The sequence below is a fragment of the Phyllobates terribilis genome, unplaced genomic scaffold (assembly GCF_046119375.1).
Source record: "Phyllobates terribilis strain yellow unplaced genomic scaffold, ASM4611937v1 Scaffold_11__3_contigs__length_659146591, whole genome shotgun sequence".
Lineage (NCBI taxonomy): Eukaryota > Metazoa > Chordata > Amphibia > Anura > Dendrobatidae > Phyllobates > Phyllobates terribilis.
This window is the reverse complement of record NW_027362771.1, coordinates 584,465,314-584,491,493: the sequence shown is the minus strand read 5'-3', so window position 1 is coordinate 584,491,493 and position 26,180 is coordinate 584,465,314. Positions and strand designations below refer to the sequence as shown.

The 26,180-nt window shown below is 35.3% G+C and overlaps 1 protein-coding gene across 1 annotated transcript in view; it reads right to left on the bottom strand.

The window, feature by feature from the left end:
- Positions 1-269: 269 nt before the first annotated feature.
- Positions 270-26,180, bottom strand: part of LOC141165364 (riboflavin-binding protein-like) — a 40,423-nt gene continuing 14,512 nt past the window's right edge. Inside the window, exons 5-6 of the mRNA XM_073650960.1 lie at positions 3,136-3,223; positions 270-897 (exon numbers count right to left, since the gene is read on the bottom strand). Coding sequence (XP_073507061.1) covers positions 610-897; positions 3,136-3,223 — 376 coding nt within the window. The 3' untranslated portion in view covers positions 270-609. The remainder of the gene's footprint in view (positions 898-3,135; positions 3,224-26,180) is intronic.

Genomic DNA, 26,180 nt, shown 5'->3' with positions numbered 1-26,180 from the left:
TTTTGATAAAAAAAAAATTGCATTGCTGCCTGAGAGATGTTCATTTTTCATTAACTGAGCAACGCCTGTAAATGATAAAATTCTAGTTACCAGTAGCCTCCACTAGGGAGAGCCTGGGAGCTCACTGAATATCATTGTCTCCCCCTGGTGGCGTCTGCTGGGGGTCCGAATTGGTGTTTTTAATTCGGGTGCAGGGTGTCCATGTCAGGATCCCTTCCACTTTTTGCTACCTTTTTTTTAAATAAATAATACGTTACAGACGGGTAATCTCAGTTATATACTTATTTATTAATATTAGCTGTATTGGAGGTGTATATACTTCCCACCAAACATCTTTTTACAGGCCATCCCTGCCCGCTGGTGAAAATGTAGGGTCTATAAGGATTTTGGGTAGGGTGGGGGTCACACAGGACAGCGGTGCGTATGAGGTAAAGCTCTTTGGCTCAGATTGTGCTTGCAGAGATGTCTCTTGATTCTGCTGTCTGGTCAAGTCCGTCTTGTCTTCAACTTTGGTAACACTTTTGGGTAACGAGAAGCAAGTTTCGAGGGGCTGATACAGGGATAGGAAATAGGGAGGTAGGTGAAACTATATCAAGAGCTTTGTTCCCGTTAAGCGCCATTACCGCTGCCACTACCATCCAGATCAAGTTGGATACTTCTCTTGCGCAAAGCTCTTCTCACCCGTCTTGTCTTCTCAACACTATGAGGGTCCTGAAAACATATCTCTGGATACCCCGATGACTCCTCCTGGGCGTGGTCTAGCTCTGCTGGGGTGGAGCCTTGCTGTGCAGCATCAGCGCCCTCTTCTGGTGGAGTGAAGCAGAAGCACTGCTCGGACATTGTTACAAATGAGTTCTTCCAGATGGTGTCGCACATTTTTTCTCCTGAGCCAAATTTCTGGAAGAGAATTTTAACAAGTTTGTTAGGGCACATTCACAGAACTTTATGACGGCCGGATTTTCTTTTAAAAATGAGTTTTCAAAATCCCAAATTCTTTGGTGTTGTGTATATATATATATATATATATATATATATATATATATATATATATACAGCTCTGGCCAAAATTAAGAGACCACTGCAAAATTTTCATTTTCTCAGACTTTTCTCTTTATAGGTATATTTTTGAGTAAAATGTACATTGTGGTTTTATTCTATAAACTACTGACACGATGTCTCCGAAATTCAAAGCTAAAAATGTTGTATTTATTTGCAGCAAATGAGAAATCGTCAAAATAATAAAAAAGAAACAGAGAAGCCGTGCTTTCAGACCTCAAATAATGCAAAGAAAACAAGTTCTTATTCATTTAGAAACAGCAATCCTCATGTTTTATCTCAGGGAGAGTTCAGAAATCAATATTTGGTGGAATAACCATGATTGTTAATCCCAGCTTTCATGCGTCTTGGCTGCTTTCCACCAGTCTTTCACGCTGCTTTTGGGTGACCTTACGCCACTCCTGGCACAATAATATAAGCAGTTCTTCTTTGTTTGACGGCTTGTGACGATCCATCTTCCTCTTGATTACATTCCAGAGGTTTTCAATGGGGTTCAGGTCTGGAGATTGGGCGGCCATGACAGGGTCTTGATGTGGTGCTCCTTCATCCACACATTGATTGACCTAGCTGTGTGGCATGGGGCATTGTCCTGCTGGAAAAACCAGTCCTCAGAGTTGGGGAACATTGCCTGAGCAAAAGGAAGCAAGTGTTTTCAAGGATAACCTTGTATGTGGCTTGATTCATACGTCCTTCGCAAAGATTAACCTGCCCAATTCCAGCCTTGCTGAAGCATCCCCAGATCATCACCGATCCTCCACCAAATTTCACAATGGGTGTAAGACACTGTGGCATGTGCCTCTCTAGGTCTCCGTCTAACCATTAGACAACCAGGTGTTGGGCAAAGCTGAAAATTAGACTCATCAGAGAAGATTACCTTACTCCAGTCCTTTATGGTACAATCCTTATGGTCTTCAGCACACTTCAGCCTGGCTCTCCTTTGCTTCTCATTGATGAAAGGCTTTTTTCTAGCTTTACATGACTTGAGGCCTCTAGGAGCCTGTTACCAACTGTTCTTGCCATGCACTTCACCTCAGCTGCCATTTGCCATTCCTTTTGTCAGTCACTTGATGTCATCCTGCGGTTGCTGAGTGACATTGGAATAAGATGACGGTCATCCCGGTCATTACATAAGATTTGGTTCAGGTGATCACCTAATCAGAAGTACATTACGTAGAATGAGGTGGACTGTGGTGGGAATTCAACTGACACTGGAATGGAATGGCTGTCAGACATGGAGAGATGGGGATTTTTAGAAAACTTGAGCAGTGGTCTCTTAATTATTGCCAGAGCTGTATATGTGTATATATATATATTTTTATTTTACAGATTTTCTGACAGCTCAAAATCTTCTACATGGACATAGGTAAAAATAGATTGCGCTGACTGCCTGCAGCCACCACTAGAGGGAGCATGGGAGCCTCTTATTGAGTTCACGGTGAGCTCCCTCTAGTGGTGGCTGGCGGCAAACAACTTATTTATCTAGGTCTAAATGGGTTTTCTCAACTCTGTTCCGTGTTATAAAAGCCCTATTGGAAAAGATGATTGTTTTGTGTTGTACCTAACGCCTAGGCCCTCATGGCAAACTGGGAGCAGTGTCTCCTATTCCGGTCAAATATGCAAGTACCTGAATAGCTGATCGGTCAGGGGGCCGGGCATCAGACCACATTAATCTGAGATGCGTTACCTTCTCAATATCAAAGTAGTGGCGATCCATTTAAAGGGAATCCATAGGATCCGTTCCCTACTGTCCAGAAGGTAAGGTGTGTGGTGACCTTCCATGATGGGATAGGAAGGGGTTTTGCCGAAAATTCCAACATAGTAAGAGGATCAGTGGTCCAGGTCACACCCCACTAAAGGATAAGTGCTAAAGGATAAGTGCCACTCACAGATGGGATTGCATCAGGATAATGGGATAATTTGGTCCTGTCATTCAGAGGGATCAGGATTATTGTAAAAATTCCTATGGATGTGATGAGCAAGCAACCTTCACACAAGCGTTCACAGCAGAATGCTGAGATGGGAAATCAGAGAGTGCGAGTGGAATAGGAATACATCTGTAGGTGAGGTACATGCACTCACCTGCTTGTATGTGATGCAGCCTTTGCTGCAATTTCTTTTAAGGTATGTAGTTTGTGAACATATTAAATCTTGTTTGCAAGCGTCAAACCTGTCAAGAGAATAGAGGTTATCCTACTTAAGAAGATGGTTACACAGTCATCTAATGTATCCTTAAAAGAATCTACTTATTCCATAAAAACAACTTTCAGGGTTTCTGAGAGATAACACTCCTCTACTCTATCATACTCCTGTGTTGTAAAGTAATATAACTTCTACAATACTGCCTCTGATGTACAAGAATATAACTACAAAAGTACTGCGCCTATGTACAAGAATATAACTACTATAATACTGCTCCTATGTACAAGAATATAACTACTATAATACTGTCCCTATGTACAAGAATATAACTACTATAATACTGCCCCTATGTACAAGAATATAACTACTATAATACTGCCCCTATGTACAAGAATATAACTACTATAATACTGCCCCCTATGTACAAGAATATAACTACTATAATACTGCCCCCTATGTATAAGAATATAACTACTATAATACTGCCCCCTATGTACAAGAATATAACTACTATAATACTGCCCCTATGTACAAGAATATAACTACTATAATACTGCTGCTATGTACAAGAATATAACTACTATAATACTGCCCACTATGTACAAGAATATAACTACTATAATACTGCCCACTATGTACAAGAATATAACTACTATAATACTGCTCCTATGTACAAGAATATAACTACTATAATACTGCTCCTATGTACAAGAATATAACTACTATAATACTGCTCCTATGTACAAGAATATAACTACTATAATACTGCTCCTATGTACAAGAATATAACTACTATAATACTGCCCCCTATGTATAAGAATATAACTACTATAATACTGCCCCCTATGTACAAGAATATAACTACTATAATACTGCCCCTATGTACAAGAATATAACTACTATAATACTGCTGCTATGTACAAGAATATAACTACTATAATACTGCCCACTATGTACAAGAATATAACTACTATAATACTGCTCCCTATGTACAAGAATATAACTACTATAATACTGCCCACTATGTACAAGAATATAACTACTATAATACTGCCCACTATGTACAAGAATATAACTACTATAATACTGCCCCCTATGTACAAGAATATAACTACTATAATACTGCCCACTATGTACAAGAATATAACTACTATAATACTGCCCCTATGTACAAGAATATAACTACTATAATACTGCTCCTATGTACAAGAATATAACTACTATAATACTGCTCCTATGTACAAGAATATAACTACTATAATACTGCTCCTATATACAAGAATATAACTACTATAATGCTGCCCCCTATGTACAAGTATATAACTACTATAATACTGCTCCCTATGTACAAGAATATAACTACTATAATACTGCTCCTATGTACAAGAATATAACTACTATAATACTGCCTCCTATGTACAAGAATATACCTACTATAATACTGCCTCTATGTACAAGAATATAACTACTATAATACTGCCCCCTATGTACAAGAATAAACCTGCAAACAAAGTACTGTCAGCCATGGAACTGAAACATACCCCATTAAGGACTTTATCACCTGCACAAGTACAGGAGTAATATATGGTCTGACATGCCCTTGCCAAAAGATGTATGTAGGGCGTACTAAAAGACCTATGAATGTCAGAATAAACGAACATCTAAGGAACATAAAAAATAAATATAAGGAACACCCGCTCTCCAAGCATTACATGGAAAAACATAATGGATGCATAAATGGGACCCAAATCACAGGTATCCAGATTGTACCAACACACTGGAGATCTGGTAATTTTATTAAAACTATGTCCAGAACAGAAAGTAAGTGGATATTTCAACTAAACACCCTTAAACCCAAAGGGTTAAACAGTGACATCGAACTGTTTGCATTTAATGACTGACAGACCTGTGTGTGTTCAGAAAACATACACATGACTGACAGGCAGTCATCAAGACCACTCCTGACTAGAGTATATAAGGGCACTGATGCTGGGTAGGACTATCCCTGAGGAAGAAAGACGAATCTTTCGAAACGCGTAGGACCCGCCCTATCCCAGCTCACTAGCGCTAAGAGACCGCTGCATCCTGTGTGTCACGTGTCAGCGCGTCACACAAGTCTCGCGTGCTTTCTGCAGGAAGCGCGCGCTCTCCCTATCCGAGATCACGCGAGGAGCGGAAGTCTCCGGCCGGGACTCCGCTCTCGCTCCGGATACAGTCACGGTACCTGCCGACAGGACGCCCCCGTCCCTGGGACAACTGTCTGACTCAGATCCACGCAGACCTCCCCAACTAACCAGGGCTATCTATACGTTAAGACTACCCCTACCAATATTTCTCCTATCTGGCACCGACCGGCTCTAGGACCTAGGGGAACCACCGTGCTACAAACTTCCCTGACAAGGTACAATTATCACACCACCAGGACGTATAGGGTCACCACTGTAATAGACCCACCGGACTTCCCTGGACTGCTACAGGTGACCTAATGGAACACACCTGCATCATCAGGTAGACTAAAAATACAACCTAGGACACCAGGTTTCCAGGAAGCCTAGGCCCCTGGACCTCTTCTTACCCGAAACTAATATCCGCCCGGATTACATCCTGTAGATTCTCCCACCATGGAATAAGAGTACCTACCTAACAGATAGTCCCTGATACTTATTTACCAATAAGAACAAGGACCCTACTACAGGTTCTTACACCTCTGGACCACACTAAGGACCATCTTCTATCAAAATAATACGTTACTCCTATTCTCTAGACACACTGACCTTGGTCAGAGACTTTATCACTTTTAACTGGTTTTAAACACCTTTTATCTATTTATTCAAATAAAGCTTAATTTATTTTATCCAATCTACGACTAGTCCTTAGTTACGCCCCCACGTTGGTAACTCCCCAATTTCCCTCTACCCACTACCCAAGTGCGAATTATACCCCTATTTGTATTGGTACTACCCCATTGACACATTGTGGTTTGTGTCCCTTGATTCGCTGCTTATCAGTGACCAGCCTACCAGCGCCTCCTACCTTTTATTTGGATAATTGGATCATGTCTTTTAACCACCTTAGAAGGCTGCTTAGCTGCTCGCCTACCTCACCCACTCTTTCCCCCCCCCTCTTTCTCTTCCTAATTTACTCATAGATACTTATCCCCAGGCACTATGGGGGACCTCTGGTACGACAGGAGGGAACGTATTGAGAATATTCAACTATTCTTCCACAACTCCCAAAAAAAACCATCCAAAATTAATCCGGAAATAATTAAAGCCGCAAGGGACTCACTAAAAACGTTAGAACAATTACTCCTAAAAGAGATGAGAGACTTGTGGGAAGTGGCCACTTTAGAACACTATCTAGCCCATGATATCATACCCTCTGGCCTAACAGTTTCAAAAGCCCTATCAGGGGACATCGGCGATCCCACCACCCTGTCTGAATGGGAAACTATGTTTAAAGATTTTTCAAAACAAGCAGTTCAGTTTATAATCAACAAAAGAAAAAGACAACTCATGGAAAATAAAAATAAGATCAATATTCTATTTAATGAAATTAAGCCTCAACAAAATCACCCTGATATTGTGAGCTTAAGCAACAGTATAAAAAATAGAATTAACCAGAAGGAACAGGAAATAATAACAAGAAAAAGGAATAAGTTCGGGAGAGATGCCGTACCTCTACCCGAACAACGTAGTGAGGATCGGAACTTCTTTGAAATCCTGGATGAAGTAGTGGGGAGTCCCACTAACTCCAGATCTTCATTAGATGAAATTTCCATCCATCCCACCTCTGATAATGGATCCCCCCCAGGATGTGACCAAAACTATGGTCAGACCTCAGACCACCCAAACCCCTCTCAACAAGAAATCCAGACCCCAATTACGGTACAGAACCATTTTCAATTATTAAGTAATATATCGGAAGAGCCCGAAAACCCTCCAATGGTTCCACTCACAGGGAACCCCCCTACTCCTGCTAACGAAACCTCACCTCCGCGAATACAACGAACACCACCTGGTACTTCCATTTCGTTCCCCTCGATAAGAAAACATACCAGTAAGGTTGATTTTTTTCAGAAGGCCACCAAAAAAAACGCAAAAGGGGATGCAGGGGAGGGAAACTCGCCCAAAAGAAAAAGAACAACTCAAAAAAAGTGACCAGCAATGACTCCATATTCAACTTAAGTAAATATAAACTAACAGCTAGCGACACCACCCTACTAAAAAAAGGCCTCAAATATGCACCCTCAACTAAATTCGACAAATTCCAGGCCTTCATAGGTATAAAGAAATTTATAAGAAAACTAGCACTAAAAAAATATTTTGTCAAAAGAGAAGGGGAAATTAGAACCACTACATTAACCAATTCACCAACTAACCCAGCAACTTTACATACCTCCTTAAAAAACAAATCAAACTTTCACCCTATCCAGGAACATTCAGAGGCCATTAATACATTTGAAAAAAATGTCACGGACGACATCCGCCGGCTCAGTGACAAGAAGTGCTTAAAATTCAGTACCAATCTCACTAAATCAGAAATAACTGCCATAAAGAATCTACAAAAAAATAAAGATATAGTCATCCGCCCGGCCGATAAGGGAGGCGGCATAGTTATTTTAGACCATGACTACTATCACAAAGAGTCACTTAGACTTCTGAGTGACTCACGCACATATCGAATTATCCCTTCAAACCCAACTACTATTTATCTACAGGAACTAAAAACATTAACCAGAAAGGGATTAGAGGCAGGTTTTCTCACTAAAAATGAATATGACTATGTGAATATTCCATACCCTAGACTAGCCGTATTTTACCATTTACCCAAAATACATAAAGACCAAAGAGAACCCCCAGGGAGACCAATTATTTCAGGGATACAATGTCTTACAGCCAATCTTTCTAGATTAGTAGACCACCACCTTCAAGACCTAATACCAGTATTACCATCTCATCTGAAGGATAGCAAGCATGCAATACAAATATTAAATAATATCACCTGGCAGAGTAACTATATCCTGGGGACCTTAGACATTACCTCTTTGTATACCAACATTCAACACCAAAAAGGATGTGAGTCCTCCCGCCACTTTTTACAACAAAAAATGTCCATAGAACAGAGCCAGTTCATCACAGAATGTATGACATTCATACTTACTCATAATTATTTTGCATATGAGGAGAACTACTACTCCCAGCAATGGGGCACTGCCATGGGAACCAGGTTCGCCCCCAGCTACGCTAATTTGTATGTGGGAGAGTGGGAATCTCTAACCATACACCCGGGGGGTACCCTACACCCAAACCTGGTCCTGTGGCGGAGATTTATTGACGACATATTATTCATATGGTCAGGCGATCATTCTTCCCTTGAGAAGTTCCTACAGGATATAAATAACAATAACTACTTCCTACAGTTCACATCTACCACCAGCACCAAAACCATTAACTTTTTGGATTTAAATATTTATATTGAAGACAATCATATCCGGACACGTACCTATTATAAACCCACAGACGCAAACGGATATATACCACTGGACAGTTGTCACCTACCAAACTGGCTACTCAATGTACCTCGTAGCCAGTACATACGAATACACAGAAATTGCTCGACAAATCCCGATTTCAGAAAAGAGGCTGATCAACTGACAAGAAAGTTCCTTGAGAAAGGTTATGATGCTAAATTTCTTAATGAAATAGTAGATTCCGTAGCTCAAATACCACGGGAAACCCTTTTGAACCCATCCAGAAAAACCAATAAAAAATCACAGTATGATAGGGAACAACTTAACATTCCGATCATCACACCATATTGTTCCAATATCCATCTATTCAGGAAAATTGTGGGGAAACATTGGCACATACTCAGGGATGACAAAATAATTGGAGATCAGATACATGTCAATCCCCAATTTATATATAAAAAGGCACGGAATTTAAGAAACATATTAGCACCAACAACAAATAATTTTTCAGTAAGCAATCAAATATGTACCCCCTTTAAACAAAAAATTAAAGGTTTTTTTCCATGTAAAAAATGTAAAATGTGCAGAATGGTTAAAACCTGCAAACAAAGTACTGTCAGCCATGGAACTGAAACATACCCCATTAAGGACTTTATCACCTGCACAAGTACAGGAGTAATATATGGTCTGACATGCCCTTGCCAAAAGATGTATGTAGGGCGTACTAAAAGACCTATGAATGTCAGAATAAACGAACATCTAAGGAACATAAAAAATAAATATAAGGAACACCCGCTCTCCAAGCATTACATGGAAAAACATAATGGATGCATAAATGGGACCCAAATCACAGGTATCCAGATTGTACCAACACACTGGAGATCTGGTAATTTTATTAAAACTATGTCCAGAACAGAAAGTAAGTGGATATTTCAACTAAACACCCTTAAACCCAAAGGGTTAAACAGTGACATCGAACTGTTTGCATTTAATGACTGACAGACCTGTGTGTGCTCAGAAAACATACACATGACTGACAGGCAGTCATCAAGACCACTCCTGACTAGAGTATATAAGGGCACTGATGCTGGGTAGGACTATCCCTGAGGAAGAAAGACGAATCTTTCGAAACGCGTAGGACCCGCCCTATCCCAGCTCACTAGCGCTAAGAGACCGCTGCATCCTGTGTGTCACGTGTCAGCGCGTCACACAAGTCTCGCGTGCTTTCTGCAGGAAGCGCGCGCTCTCCCTATCCGAGATCACGCGAGGAGCGGAAGTCTCCGGCCGGGACTCCGCTCTCGCTCCGGATACAGTCACGGTACCTGCCGACAGGACGCCCCCGTCCCTGGGACAACTGTCTGACTCAGATCCACGCAGACCTCCCCAACTAACCAGGCCTATCTATACGTTAAGACTACCCCTACCAATATTTCTCCTATCTGGCACCGACCGGCTCTAGGACCTAGGGGAACCACCGTGCTACAAACTTCCCTGACAAGGTACAATTATCACACCACCAGGACGTATAGGGTCACCACTGTAATAGACCCACCGGACTTCCCTGGACTGCTACAGGTGACCTAATGGAACACACCTGCATCATCAGGTAGACTAAAAATACAACCTAGGACACCAGGTTTCCAGGAAGCCTAGGCCCCTGGACCTCTTCTTACCCGAAACTAATATCCGCCCGGATTACATCCTGTAGATTCTCCCACCATGGAATAAGAGTACCTACCTAACAGATAGTCCCTGATACTTATTTACCAATAAGAACAAGGACCCTACTACAGGTTCTTACACCTCTGGACCACACTAAGGACCATCTTCTATCAAAATAATACGTTACTCCTATTCTCTAGACACACTGACCTTGGTCAGAGACTTTATCACTTTTAACTGGTTTTAAACACCTTTTATCTATTTATTCAAATAAAGCTTAATTTATTTTATCCAATCTACGACTAGTCCTTAGTTACGCCCCCACGTTGGTAACTCCCCAATTTCCCTCTACCCACTACCCAAGTGCGAATTATACCCCTATTTGTATTGGTACTACCCCATTGACACATTGTGGTTTGTGTCCCTAGATTCGCTGCTTATCAGTGACCAGCCTACCAGCGCCTCCTACCTTTTATTTGGATATATGTACAAGAATATAACTACTATAATACTGCTCCTATGTACAAGAATATAACTACTATAATACTACCCCTATGTACAAGAATATAACTACTATAATACTGCTCCTATGTACAAGAATATAACTACTATAATACTGCCCCTATGTACAAGAATATAACTACTATAATACTGCTCCTATGTACAAGAATATAACTACTATAATACTGCTCCTATGTACAAGAATATAACTACTATAATACTGCCCCCTATGTACAAGAATATAACTACTATAATACTGCCCCCTATGTACAAGAATATAACTACTATAATACTGCTCCTATGTACAAGAATATAACTACTATAATACTGCTCCTATGTACAAGAATATAACTACTATAATACTGCCCCCTATGTACAAGAATATAACTACTATAATACTGCCCCCTATGTACAAGAATATAACTACTATAATACTGCTCCTATGTACAAGAATATAACTACTATAATACTGCCCCTATGTACAAGAATATAACTACTATAATACTGCTCCTATGTACAAGAATATAACTACTATAATACTGTCCCCTATGTACAAGAATATAACTACTATAATACTGCCCCCTATGTACAAGAATATAGCTACTATAATACTGCCCCCTATGTACAAGAATATAACTACTATAATACTGCCCCTATGTACAAGAATATAACTACTATAATACTGCTCCCATGTACAAGAATATAACTACTATAATACTGCCCCCTATGTACAAGAATATAACTCCTATAATACTGCCCCTATGTACAAGAATATAACTACTATAATACTGCTCCTATGTACAAGAATATAACTACTATAATACTGCCCCTATGTACAAGAATATAACAACTATAATACTGCTCCTATGTACAAGAATATAACTACTATAATACTGCCCCCTATGTACAAGAATATAACTACTATAATACTGCCCCTATGTACAAGAATATAACTACTATAATACTGCTCCTATGTACAAGAATATAACTACTATAATACTGCCCCTATGTACAAGAATATAACTACTATAATACTGCCCCCTATGTACAAGAATATAACTACTATAATACTGCCCCTATGTACAAGAATATAACTACTATAATACTGCTCCTATGTACAAGAATATAACTACTATAATACTGCCCCCTATGTACAAGAATATAACTACTATAATACTGCCCCCTATGTACAAGAATATAACTACTATAATACTGCCCCTATGTACAAGAATATAACTACTATAATGCTGCCCCTATGTACAAGAATATAACTGCTATAATACTGCTCCTATGTACAAGAATATAACTACTATAATACTGCTCCAATGTACAAGAATATAACTGCTATAATACTGCCTCTATGTACAAGAATATAACTACTATAATACTGCTCCTATGTACAAGAATATAACTACTATAATACTGCCCCTTATGTACAAGAATATAACTACTATAATACTGACTCTATGTACAAGAATATAACTTCTATAATACTGCCCCCTATGTACAAGAATATAACTACTATAATACTGCCCCCTATGTACAAGAATATAACTACTATAATACTGACTCTATGTACAAGAATATAACTACTATAATACTGCCCCTATGTACAAGAATATAACTACTATAATACTGCTCCCTATGTACAAGAATATAACTACTATAATACTGTCCCCTATGTACAAGAATATAACTACTATAACACTGTGCCCTATGTACAAGAATATAACTACTATAATACTGCCCCCTATGTACAAGAATATAACTACTATAATACTGCCCCCTATGTACAAGAATATAACTACTATAATACTGCTCCTATGTACAAGAATATAACTACTATAATACTGCCCCCTATGTACAAGAATATAAGTACTATAATACGGCTCCTATGTACAAGAATATAACTACTATAATACTGCCCCTATGTACAAGAATATAACTACTATAATACTGCTCCTATGTACAAGAATATAACTACTATAATACTGCCCCCTATGTACAAGAATATAACTACTATAGCACTGTGCCCTATGTACAAGAATATAACTACTATAATACTGCCCCCTATGTACAAGAATATAACTACTATAATACTGCCCCCTATGTACAAGAATATAACTACTATAATACTGCTCCTATGTACAAGAATATAACTACTATAATACTGCCCCCTATGTACAAGAATATAACTACTATAATACGGCTCCTATGTACAAGAATATAACTACTATAATACTGCCCCTATGTACAAGAATATAACTACTATAATACTGCTCCTATGTACAAGAATATAACTACTATAATACTGCCCCCTATGTACAAGAATATAACTACTATAATACTGCCCCCTATGTACAGGAATATAACTACTATAATACTGCCCCCTATGTACAAGAATATAACTACTATAATACTGCCCCCTATGTACAAGAATATAACTACTGTAATACTGCCCCCTATGTAAAAGAATATAACTACTATAATACTGCTCCCTATGTACAAGAATATAACTACTATAATACTGCCCCCTATGTAAAAGAATATAACTACTATAATACTGCCCCCTATGTACAAGAATATAACTACTATAATACTGCCCCCTATGTACAAGAATATAACTACTATAATACTGCCCCCTATGTACAAGAATATAACTACTATTATACTGCTCCTATGTACAAGAATATATCTACTATATTACCTCCTATGTACAGGAATATAACTACTATAATACTGTCCCTCTGTACAAGAATATAACTACTATAATACTGCTCCTATGTACAAGAATATAACTACTATAATACTGCCCCCTATATACAAGAATATAACTACTATAATACTGCCCCTTATGTACAAGAATATAACTACTATAATACTGCTCCTATGTACAAGAATATAACTACTATAATACTGTCCCCTGTGTACAAGAATATAACTACTATAATACTGCCCCCTATGTGCAAGAATATAACTACTATAATACTGCCCCCTATGTACAAGAATATAACTACTATTATACTGCTCCTATGTACAAGAATATATCTACTATAATATTACCCCTTATGTACAGGAATATAACTACTATAATACTGTCCCTCTGTACAAGAATATAACTACTATAATACTGCTCCTATGTACAAGAATATAACTACTATAATACTGCCCCCTATATACAGGAATATAACTACTATAATACTGCCCCTTATGTACAAGAATATAACTACTATAATACTGCTCCTATGTACAAGAATATAACTACTATAATACTGTCCCCTGTGTAAAAGAATATAACTACTATAATACTGCCCCCCTATGTACAAGAATATAACTACTATAATACTGCTCCTATGTACAAGAATATAACTACTATAATACTGTCCCCTGTGTACAAGAATATAACTACTATAATACTGCCCCCCTATGTACAAGAATATAACTACTATAATACTGCCCCCTATGTACAAGAATATAACTACTATAATACTGCCCCCTATGTACAAGAATATAACTACTATTATACTGCTCCTATGTACAAGAATATATCTACTATAGTATTACCCCCTATGTACAGGAATATAACTACTATAATACTGCTCCTATATACAAGAATATAACTACTATAATACTGCCCCCTATGTACAAGAATATAACTACTATAATACTGCTCCTATGTACAAGAATATAACTACTATAATACTGCCCCCTATGTACAAGAATATAACTACTATAATACGGCTCCTATGTACAAGAATATAACTACTATAATACTGCCCCTATGTACAAGAATATAACTACTATAATACTGCTCCTATGTACAAGAATATAACTACTATAATACTGCCCCCTATGTACAAGAATATAACTACTATAGCACTGTGCCTTATGTACAAGAATATAACTACAATAATACTGCCCCCTATGTACAAGAATATAACTACTATAATACTGCCCCCTATGTACAAGAATATAACTACTATAATACTGCTCCTATGTACAAGAATATAACTACTATAATACTGCCCCCTATGTACAAGAATATAACTACTATAATACGGCTCCTATGTACAAGAATATAACTACTATAATACTGCCCCTATGTACAAGAATATAACTACTATAATACTGTCCCCTGTGTACAAGAATATAACTACTATAATACTGCCCCCTATGTGCAAGAATATAACTACTATAATACTGCCCCCTATGTACAAGAATATAACTACTATTATACTGCTCCTATGTACAAGAATATATCTACTATAATATTACCCCTTATGTACAGGAATATAACTACTATAATACTGTCCCTCTGTACAAGAATATAACTACTATAATACTGCTCCTATGTACAAGAATATAACTACTATAATACTGCCCCCTATATACAAGAATATAACTACTATAATACTGCCCCTTATGTACAAGAATATAACTACTATAATACTGCTCCTATGTACAAGAATATAACTACTATAATACTGTCCCCTGTGTAAAAGAATATAACTACTATAATACTGCCCCCCTATGTACAAGAATATAACTACTATAATACTGCTCCTATGTACAAGAATATAACTACTATAATACTGTCCCCTGTGTACAAGAATATAACTACTATAATACTGCCCCCCTATGTACAAGAATATAACTACTATAATACTGCCCCCTATGTACAAGAATATAACTACTATAATACTGCCCCCTATGTACAAGAATATAACTACTATTATACTGCTCCTATGTACAAGAATATATCTACTATAGTATTACCCCCTATGTACAGGAATATAACTACTATAATACTGCTCCTATATACAAGAATATAACTACTATAATACTGCCCCCTATGTACAAGAATATAACTACTATAATACTGCTCCTATGTACAAGAATATAACTACTATAATACTGCCCCCTATGTACAAGAATATAACTACTATAATACGGCTCCTATGTACAAGAATATAACTACTATAATACTGCCCCTATGTACAAGAATATAACTACTATAATACTGCTCCTATGTACAAGAATATAACTACTATAATACTGCCCCCTATGTACAAGAATATAACTACTATAGCACTGTGCCTTATGTACAAGAATATAACTACAATAATACTGCCCCCTATGTACAAGAATATAACTACTATAATACTGCCCCCTATGTACAAGAATATAACTACTATAATACTGCTCCTATGTACAAGAATATAACTACTATAATACTGCCCCCTATGTACAAGAATATAACTACTATAATACGGCTCCTATGTACAAGAATATAACTACTATAATACTGCCCCTATGTACAAGAATATAACTACTATAATACTGTCCCCTGTGTACAAGAATATAACTACTATAATACTGCCCCCTATGTGCAAGAATATAACTACTATAATACTGCCCCCTATGTACAAGAATATAACTACTATTATACTGCTCCTATGTACAAGAATATATCTACTATAATATTACCCCTTATGTACAGGAATATAACTACTATAATACTGTCCCTCTGTACAAGAATATAACTACTATAATACTGCTCCTATGTACAAGAATATAACTACTATAATACTGCCCCCTATATACAAGAATATAACTACTATAATACTGCCCCTTATGTACAAGAATATAACTACTATAATACTGCTCCTATGTACAAGAATATAACTACTATAATACTGTCCCCTGTGTAAAAGAATATAACTACTATAATACTGCCCCCCTATGTACAAGAATATAACTACTATAATACTGCTCCTATGTACAAGAATATAACTACTATAATACTGTCCCCTGTGTACAAGAATATAACTACTATAATACTGCCCCCCTATGTACAAGAATATAACTACTATAATACTGCCCCCTATGTACAAGAATATAACTACTATAATACTGCCCCCTATGTACAAGAATATAACTACTATTATACTGCTCCTATGTACAAGAATATATCTACTATAGTATTACCCCCTATGTACAGGAATATAACTACTATAATACTGCTCCTATATACAAGAATATAACTACTATAATACTGCCCCCTATGTACAAGAATATAACTACTATAATACTGCTCCTATGTACAAGAATATAACTACTATAATACAGCCCCCTATGTACAAGAATATAACTACTATAATACGGCTCCTATGTACAAGAATATAACTACTATAATACTGCCCCTATGTACAAGAATATAACTACTATAATACTGCTCCTATGTACAAGAATATAACTACTATAATACTGCCCCCTATGTACAAGAATATAACTACTATAGCACTGTGCCTTATGTACAAGAATATAACTACAATAATACTGCCCCCTATGTACAAGAATATAACTACTATAATACTGCCCCCTATGTACAAGAATATAACTACTATAATACTGCTCCTATGTACAAGAATATAACTACTATAATACTGCCCCCTATGTACAAGAATATAACTACTATAATACGGCTCCTATGTACAAGAATATAACTACTATAATACTGCCCCTATGTACAAGAATATAACTACTATAATACTGCTCCTATGTACAAGAATATAACTACTATAATACTGCCCCCTATGTACAAGAATATAACTACTATAATACTGCCCCCTATGTACAGGAATATAACTACTATAATACTGCCCCCTATGTACAAGAATATAACTACTATAATACTGCCCCCTATGTACAAGAATATAACTACTATAATACTGCCCACTATGTAAAAGAATATAACTACTATAATACTGCTCCCTATGTACAAGAATATAACTACTATAATACTGCCCCCTATGTAAAAGAATATAACTACTATAATACTGCCCCCTATGTACAAGAATATAACTACTATAATACTGCCCCCTATGTACAAGAATATAACTACTATAATACTGCCCCCTATGTACAAGAATATAACTACTATTATACTGCTCCAATGTACAAGAATATATCTACTATATTACCTCCTATGTACAGGAATATAACTACTATAATACTGTCCCTCTGTACAAGAATATAACTACTATAATACTGCTCCTATGTACAAGAATATAACTACTATAATACTGCCCCCTATATACAAGAATATAACTACTATAATACTGCCCCTTATGTACAAGAATATAACTACTATAATACTGCCCCCTATATACAAGAATATAACTACTATAATACTGCCCCTTATGTACAAGAATATAACTACTATAATACTGCTCCTATGTACAAGAATATAACTACTATAATACTGTCCCCTGTGTACAAGAATATAACTACTATAATACTGCCCCCTATGTGCAAGAATATAACTACTATAATACTGCCCCCTATGTACAAGAATATAACTACTATTATACTGCTCCTATGTACAAGAATATATCTACTATAATATTACCCCTTATGTACAGGAATATAACTACTATAATACTGTCCCTCTGTACAAGAATATAACTACTATAATACTGCTCCTATGTACAAGAATATAACTACTATAATACTGCCCCCTATATACAAGAATATAACTACTATAATACTGCCCCTTATGTACAAGAATATAACTACTATAATACTGCTCCTATGTACAAGAATATAACTACTATAATACTGTCCCCTGTGTACAAGAATATAACTACTATAATACTGCCCCCCTATGTACAAGAATATAACTACTATAATACTGCTCCTATGTACAAGAATATAACTACTATAATACTGTCCCCTGTGTACAAGAATATAACTACTATAATACTGCCCCCCTATGTACAAGAATATAACTACTATAATACTGCCCCCTATGTACAAGAATATAACTACTATAATACTGCCCCCTATGTACAAGAATATAACTACTATTATACTGCTCCTATGTACAAGAATATATCTACTATAGTATTACCCCCTATGTACAGGAATATAACTACTATAATACTGCTCCTATATACAAGAATATAACTATTATAATACTGCCCCCTATGTACAAGAATATAACTACTATAATACTGCTCCTATGTACAAGAATATAACTACTATAATACTGCCCCCTATGTACAAGAATATAACTACTATAGCACTGTGCCCTATGTACAAGAATATAACTACTATAATACTGCCCCCTATGTACAAGAATATAACTACTATAATACTGCCCCCTATGTACAAGAATATAACTACTATAATACTGCTCCTATGTACAAGAATATAACTACTATAATACTGCCCCCTATGTACAAGAATATAACTACTATAATACGGCTCCTATGTACAAGAATATAACTACTATAATACTGCCCCCTATGTACAAGAATATAACTACTATAATACTGCCCCCTATGTACAGGAATATAACTACTATAATACTGCCCCCTATGTACAAGAATATAACTACTATAATACTGCCCCCTATGTACAAGAATATAACTACTATAATACTGCCCCCTATGTAAAAGAATATAACTACTATAATACTGCTCCCTATGTACAAGAATATAACTACTATAATACTGCCCCCTATGTAAAAGAATATAACTACTATAATACTGTCCCCTGTGTACAAGAATATAACTACTATAATACTGCCCCCTATGTGCAAGAATATAACTACTATAATACTGCCCCCTATGTACAAGAATATAACTACTATTATACTGCTCCTATGTACAAGAATATATCTACTATAATATTACCCCTTATGTACAGGAATATAACTACTATAATACTGTCCCTCTGTACAAGAATATAACTACTATAATACTGCTCCTATGTACAAGAATATAACTACTATAATACTGCCCCCTATATACAAGAATATAACTACTATAATACTGCCCCTTATGTACAAGAATATAACTACTATAATACTGCTCCTATGTACAAGAATATAACTACTATAATACTGTCCCCTGTGTAAAAGAATATAACTACTATAATACTGCCCCCCTATGTACAAGAATATAACTACTATAATACTGCTCCTATGTACAAGAATATAACTACTATAATACTGTCCCCTGTGTACAAGAATATAACTACTATAATACTGCCCCCCTATGTACAAGAATATAACTACTATAATACTGCCCCCTACGTACAAGAATATAACTACTATAATACTGCCCCCTATGTACAAGAATATAACTACTATTATACTGCTCCTATGTACAAGAATATATCTACTATAGTATTACCCCCTATGTACAGGAATATAACTACTATAATACTGCTCCTATATACAAGAATATAACTACTATAATACTGCCCCCTATGTACAAGAATATAACTACTATAATACTGCTCCTATGTACAAGAATATAACTACTATAATACTGCCCCCTATGTACAAGAATATAACTACTATAATACGGCTCCTATGTACAAGAATATAACTACTATAATACTGCCCCTATGTACAAGAATATAACTACTATAATACTGCTCCTATGTACAAGAATATAACTACTATAATACTGCCCCCTATGTACAAGAATATAACTACTATAGCACTGTGCCTTATGTACAAGAATATAACTACAATAATACTGCCCCCTATGTACAAGAATATAACTACTATAATACTGCCCCCTATGTACAAGAATATAACTACTATAATACTGCTCCTATGTACAAGAATATAACTACTATAATACTGCCCCCTATGTACAAGAATATAACTACTATAATACGGCTCCTATGTACAAGAATATAACTACTATAATACTGCCCCTATGTACAAGAATATAACTACTATAATACTGCTCCTATGTACAAGAATATAACTACTATAATACTGCCCCCTATGTACAAGAATATAACTACTATAATACTGCCCCCTATATACAGGAATATAACTACTATAATACTGCCCCCTATGTACAAGAATATAACTACTATAATACTGCCCCCTATGTACAAGAATATAACTACTATAATACTGCCCCCTATGTAAAAGAATATAACTACTATAATACTGCTCCCTATGTACAAGAATATAACTACTATAATACTGCCCCCTATGTAAAAGAATATAACTACTATAATACTGCCCCCTATGTACAAGAATATAACTACTATAATACTGCCCCCTATGTACAAGAATATAACTACTATAATACTGCCCCCTATGTACAAGAATATAACTACTATTATACTGCTCCTATGTACAAGAATATATCTACTATATTACCTCCTATGTACAGGAATATAACTACTATAATACTGTCCCTCTGTACAAGAATATAACTACTATAATACTGCTCCTATGTACAAGAATATAACTACTATAATACTGCCCCCTATATACAAGAATATAACTACTATAATACTGCCCCTTATGTACAAGAATATAACTACTATAATACTGCCCCCTATATACAAGAATATAACTACTATAATACTGCCCCTTATGTACAAGAATATAACTACTATAATACTGCTCCTATGTACAAGAATATAACTACTATAATACTGTCCCCTGTGTACAAGAATATAACTACTATAATACTGCCCCCTATGTGCAAGAATATAACTACTATAATACTGCCCCCTATGTACAAGAATATAACTACTATTATACTGCTCCTATGTACAAGAATATATCTACTATAATATTACCCCTTATGTACAGGAATATAACTACTATAATACTGTCCCTCTGTACAAGAATATAACTACTATAATACTGCTCCTATGTACAAGAATATAACTACTATAATACTGCCCCCTATATACAAGAATATAACTACTATAATACTGCCCCTTATGTACAAGAATATAACTACTATAATACTGCTCCTATGTACAAGAATATAACTACTATAATACTGTCCCCTGTGTACAAGAATATAACTACTATAATACTGCCCCCCTATGTACAAGAATATAACTACTATAATACTGCTCCTATGTACAAGAATATAACTACTATAATACTGTCCCCTGTGTACAAGAATATAACTACTATAATACTGCCCCCCTATGTACAAGAATATAACTACTATAATACTGCCCCCTATGTACAAGAATATAACTACTATAATACTGCCCCCTATGTACAAGAATATAACTACTATTATACTGCTCCTATGTACAAGAATATATCTACTATAGTATTACCCCCTATGTACAGGAATATAACTACTATAATACTGCTCCTATATACAAGAATATAACTACTATAATACTGCCCCCTATGTACAAGAATATAACTACTATAATACTGCTCCTATGTACAAGAATATAACTACTATAATACTGTCCCTCTGTACAAGAATATAACTACTATAATACTGCTCCTATGTACAAGAATATAACTACTATAATACTGCTCCTATGTGCAAGAATATAACTACTATAATATTGCCCCTATGTACAAGAATATAACTACTATAATACTGCTCCTATGTACAAGAATATAACTACTATAATACTGCTCCAATGTACAAGAATATAACTACTATAATACTGCCCCCTATGTACAAGAATATAACTACTATAATACTGCCTCCTATGTACAAGAATATAACTACTATAATACTGCTCCAATGTACAAGAATATAACTACTATAATACTGTCTCCTATGTACAAGAATATAACTACTATAATACTGTCCCCTGTGTACAAGAATATAACTACTATAATACTGCCCCCCTATGTACAAGAATATAACTACTATAATACTGCCCCTATGTACAAGAATATAACTACTATAATACTTCCCCCTATGTACAAGAATATAACTACTATTATACTGCTCCTATGTACAAGAATATATCTACTATAATACTGCTCCCTATGTACAAGAATATAACTACTATAATACTGCTCCCTATGTACAAGAATATAACTACTATAATACTGCCCCCTATGTACAATAATATAACTACTATAATACTGCCCCTATGTACAAGAATATAACTACTATAATACTGCTCCTATGTACAAGAATATAACTACTATAATATTACCCCCTATGTACAGGAATATAACTTGTGTAATACTGCTCCTATGTACAAGAATATAACTACTATAATATTACCCCCTATGTACAAGAATATAACTACTATAATACTGCCCCCTATGTACAAGAATATAACTACTATTATACTGCTCCTATGTACAAGAATATATCTACTATAATATTACCCCCTATGTACAGGAATATAACTACTATAATACAGCTCCTATGTACAATAATATAACTACTATAATACTGTCCCTCTGTACAAGAATATAACTACTATAATACTCTCCCTCTGTACAAGAATATAACTACTATATTATTACCCCCTATGTACAAGAATATAACTACTATAATACTGCCCCCTATGTACAAGAATATAACTACTATTATACTGCTCCTATGTACAAGAATATAACTACTATAATACTGTCCCTCTGTACAAGAATATAACTACTATAATACTGTCCCTCTGTACAAGAATATAACTACTATAATACTGCTCCTATGTACAAGAATATAACTACTATAATACTGCTCCTATGTACAAGAATATAACTACTATAATACTGCCCCTATGTACAAGAATATAACTACTATAATACTGCTCCCTATATACAAGAATATAACTACTATAATACTGCCCCCTATGTACAAGAATATAACTACTATAATACTGCTCCTATGTACAAGAATATAACTACTATAATACTGCTCCTATGTACAAGAATATAACTACTATAATACTGCTCCTATGTACAAGAATATAACTACTATAATACTGCCCCTATGTACAAGAATATAACTACTATAATACTGCCCCTATGTACAAGAATATAACTACTATAATACTGCCCCTATGTACAAGAATATAACTACTATAATACTGCTCCTATGTACAAGAATATAACTACTATAATACCGCTCCTATGTACAAGAATATAACTACTATAATACTGCTCCAATGTAGAAGAATATAACTACTATAATACAGCCCCCTATGTACAAGAATATAACTACTATAATACTGCCTCCTATGTACAAGAATATAACTACTATAATACTGCTCCAATGTACAAGAATATAACTACTACAATACTGTCTCCTATGTACAAGAATATAACTACTATAATACTGTCCCCTGTGTACAAGAATATAACTACTATAATACTGCTCCTATGTACAAGAATATAACTACTATAATACTGCTCCTATGTACAAGAATATAACTACTATAATACTGCTCCAATGTACAAGAATATAACTACTATAATACTGCCCCCTATGTACAAGAATATAACTACTATAATACTGCCTCCTATGTACAAGAATATAACTACTATAATACTGCTCCAATGTACAAGAATATAACTACTATAATACTGTCTCCTATGTACAAGAATATAACTACTATAATACTGTCCCCTGTGTACAAGAATATAACTACTATAATACTGCCCCCCTATGTACAAGAATATAACTACTATAATACTGCCCCTATGTACAAGAATATAACTACTATAATACTTCCCCCTATGTACAAGAATATAACTACTATTATACTGCTCCTATGTACAAGAATATATCTACTATAATACTGCTCCCTATGTACAAGAATATAACTACTATAATACTGCTCCCTATGTACAAGAATATAACTACTATAATACTGCCCCCTATGTACAATAATATAACTACTATAATACTGCCCCTATGTACAAGAATATAACTACTATAATACTGCTCCTATGTACAAGAATATAACTACTATAATATTACCCCCTATGTACAGGAATATAACTTGTGTAATACTGCTCCTATGTACAAGAATATAACTACTATAATATTACCCCCTATGTACAAGAATATAACTACTATAATACTGCCCCCTATGTACAAGAATATAACTACTATTATACTGCTCCTATGTACAAGAATATATCTACTATAATATTACCCCCTATGTACAGGAATATAACTACTATAATACAGCTCCTATGTACAATAATATAACTACTATAATACTGTCCCTCTGTACAAGAATATAACTACTATAATACTCTCCCTCTGTACAAGAATATAACTACTATATTATTACCCCCTATGTACAAGAATATAACTACTATAATACTGCCCCCTATGTACAAGAATATAACTACTATTATACTGCTCCTATGTACAAGAATATAACTACTATAATACTGTCCCTCTGTACAAGAATATAACTACTATAATACTGTCCCTCTGTACAAGAATATAACTACTATAATACTGCTCCTATGTACAAGAATATAACTACTATAATACTGCTCCTATGTACAAGAATATAACTACTATAATACTGCCCCTATGTACAAGAATATAACTACTATAATACTGCTCCCTATATACAAGAATATAACTACTATAATACTGCCCCCTATGTACAAGAATATAACTACTATAATACTGCTCCTATGTACAAGAATATAACTACTATAATACTGCTCCTATGTACAAGAATATAACTACTATAATACTGCTCCTATGTACAAGAATATAACTACTATAATACTGCCCCTATGTACAAGAATATAACTACTATAATACTGCCCCTATGTACAAGAATATAACTACTATAATACTGCCCCTATGTACAAGAATATAACTACTATAATACTGCTCCTATGTACAAGAATATAACTACTATAATACCGCTCCTATGTACAAGAATATAACTACTATAATACTGCTCCAATGTAGAAGAATATAACTACTATAATACAGCCCCCTATGTACAAGAATATAACTACTATAATACTGCCTCCTATGTACAAGAATATAACTACTATAATACTGCTCCAATGTACAAGAATATAACTACTACAATACTGTCTCCTATGTACAAGAATATAACTACTATAATACTGTCCCCTGTGTACAAGAATATAACTACTATAATACTGCTCCTATGTACAAGAATATAACTACTATAATACTGCCCCTATGTAGAAGAATATAACTACTATAATACTGCCCCTATATACAAGAATATAACTATTATAATGCTCCTGTGTACAAGAATATAACTACTATAATACTGCCCCCTATGTACAAGAATATAACTACTATAATACTGCTCCTATGTACAAGAATATAACTACTATAATACTGCCCCCTATGTACAAGAATATAACTACTATAATACTGCCCCCTATGTACAAGAATATAACTACTATAATACTGCCCCCTATGTACAAGAATATAACTACTATAATACTGTCCCCTATGTACAAGAATATAACTACTATAATACTGCCTCCTATGTACAAGAATATAACTACTATAATACTGCTCCCTATGTACAAGAATATAACTACTATAATACTGTCCCCTATGTA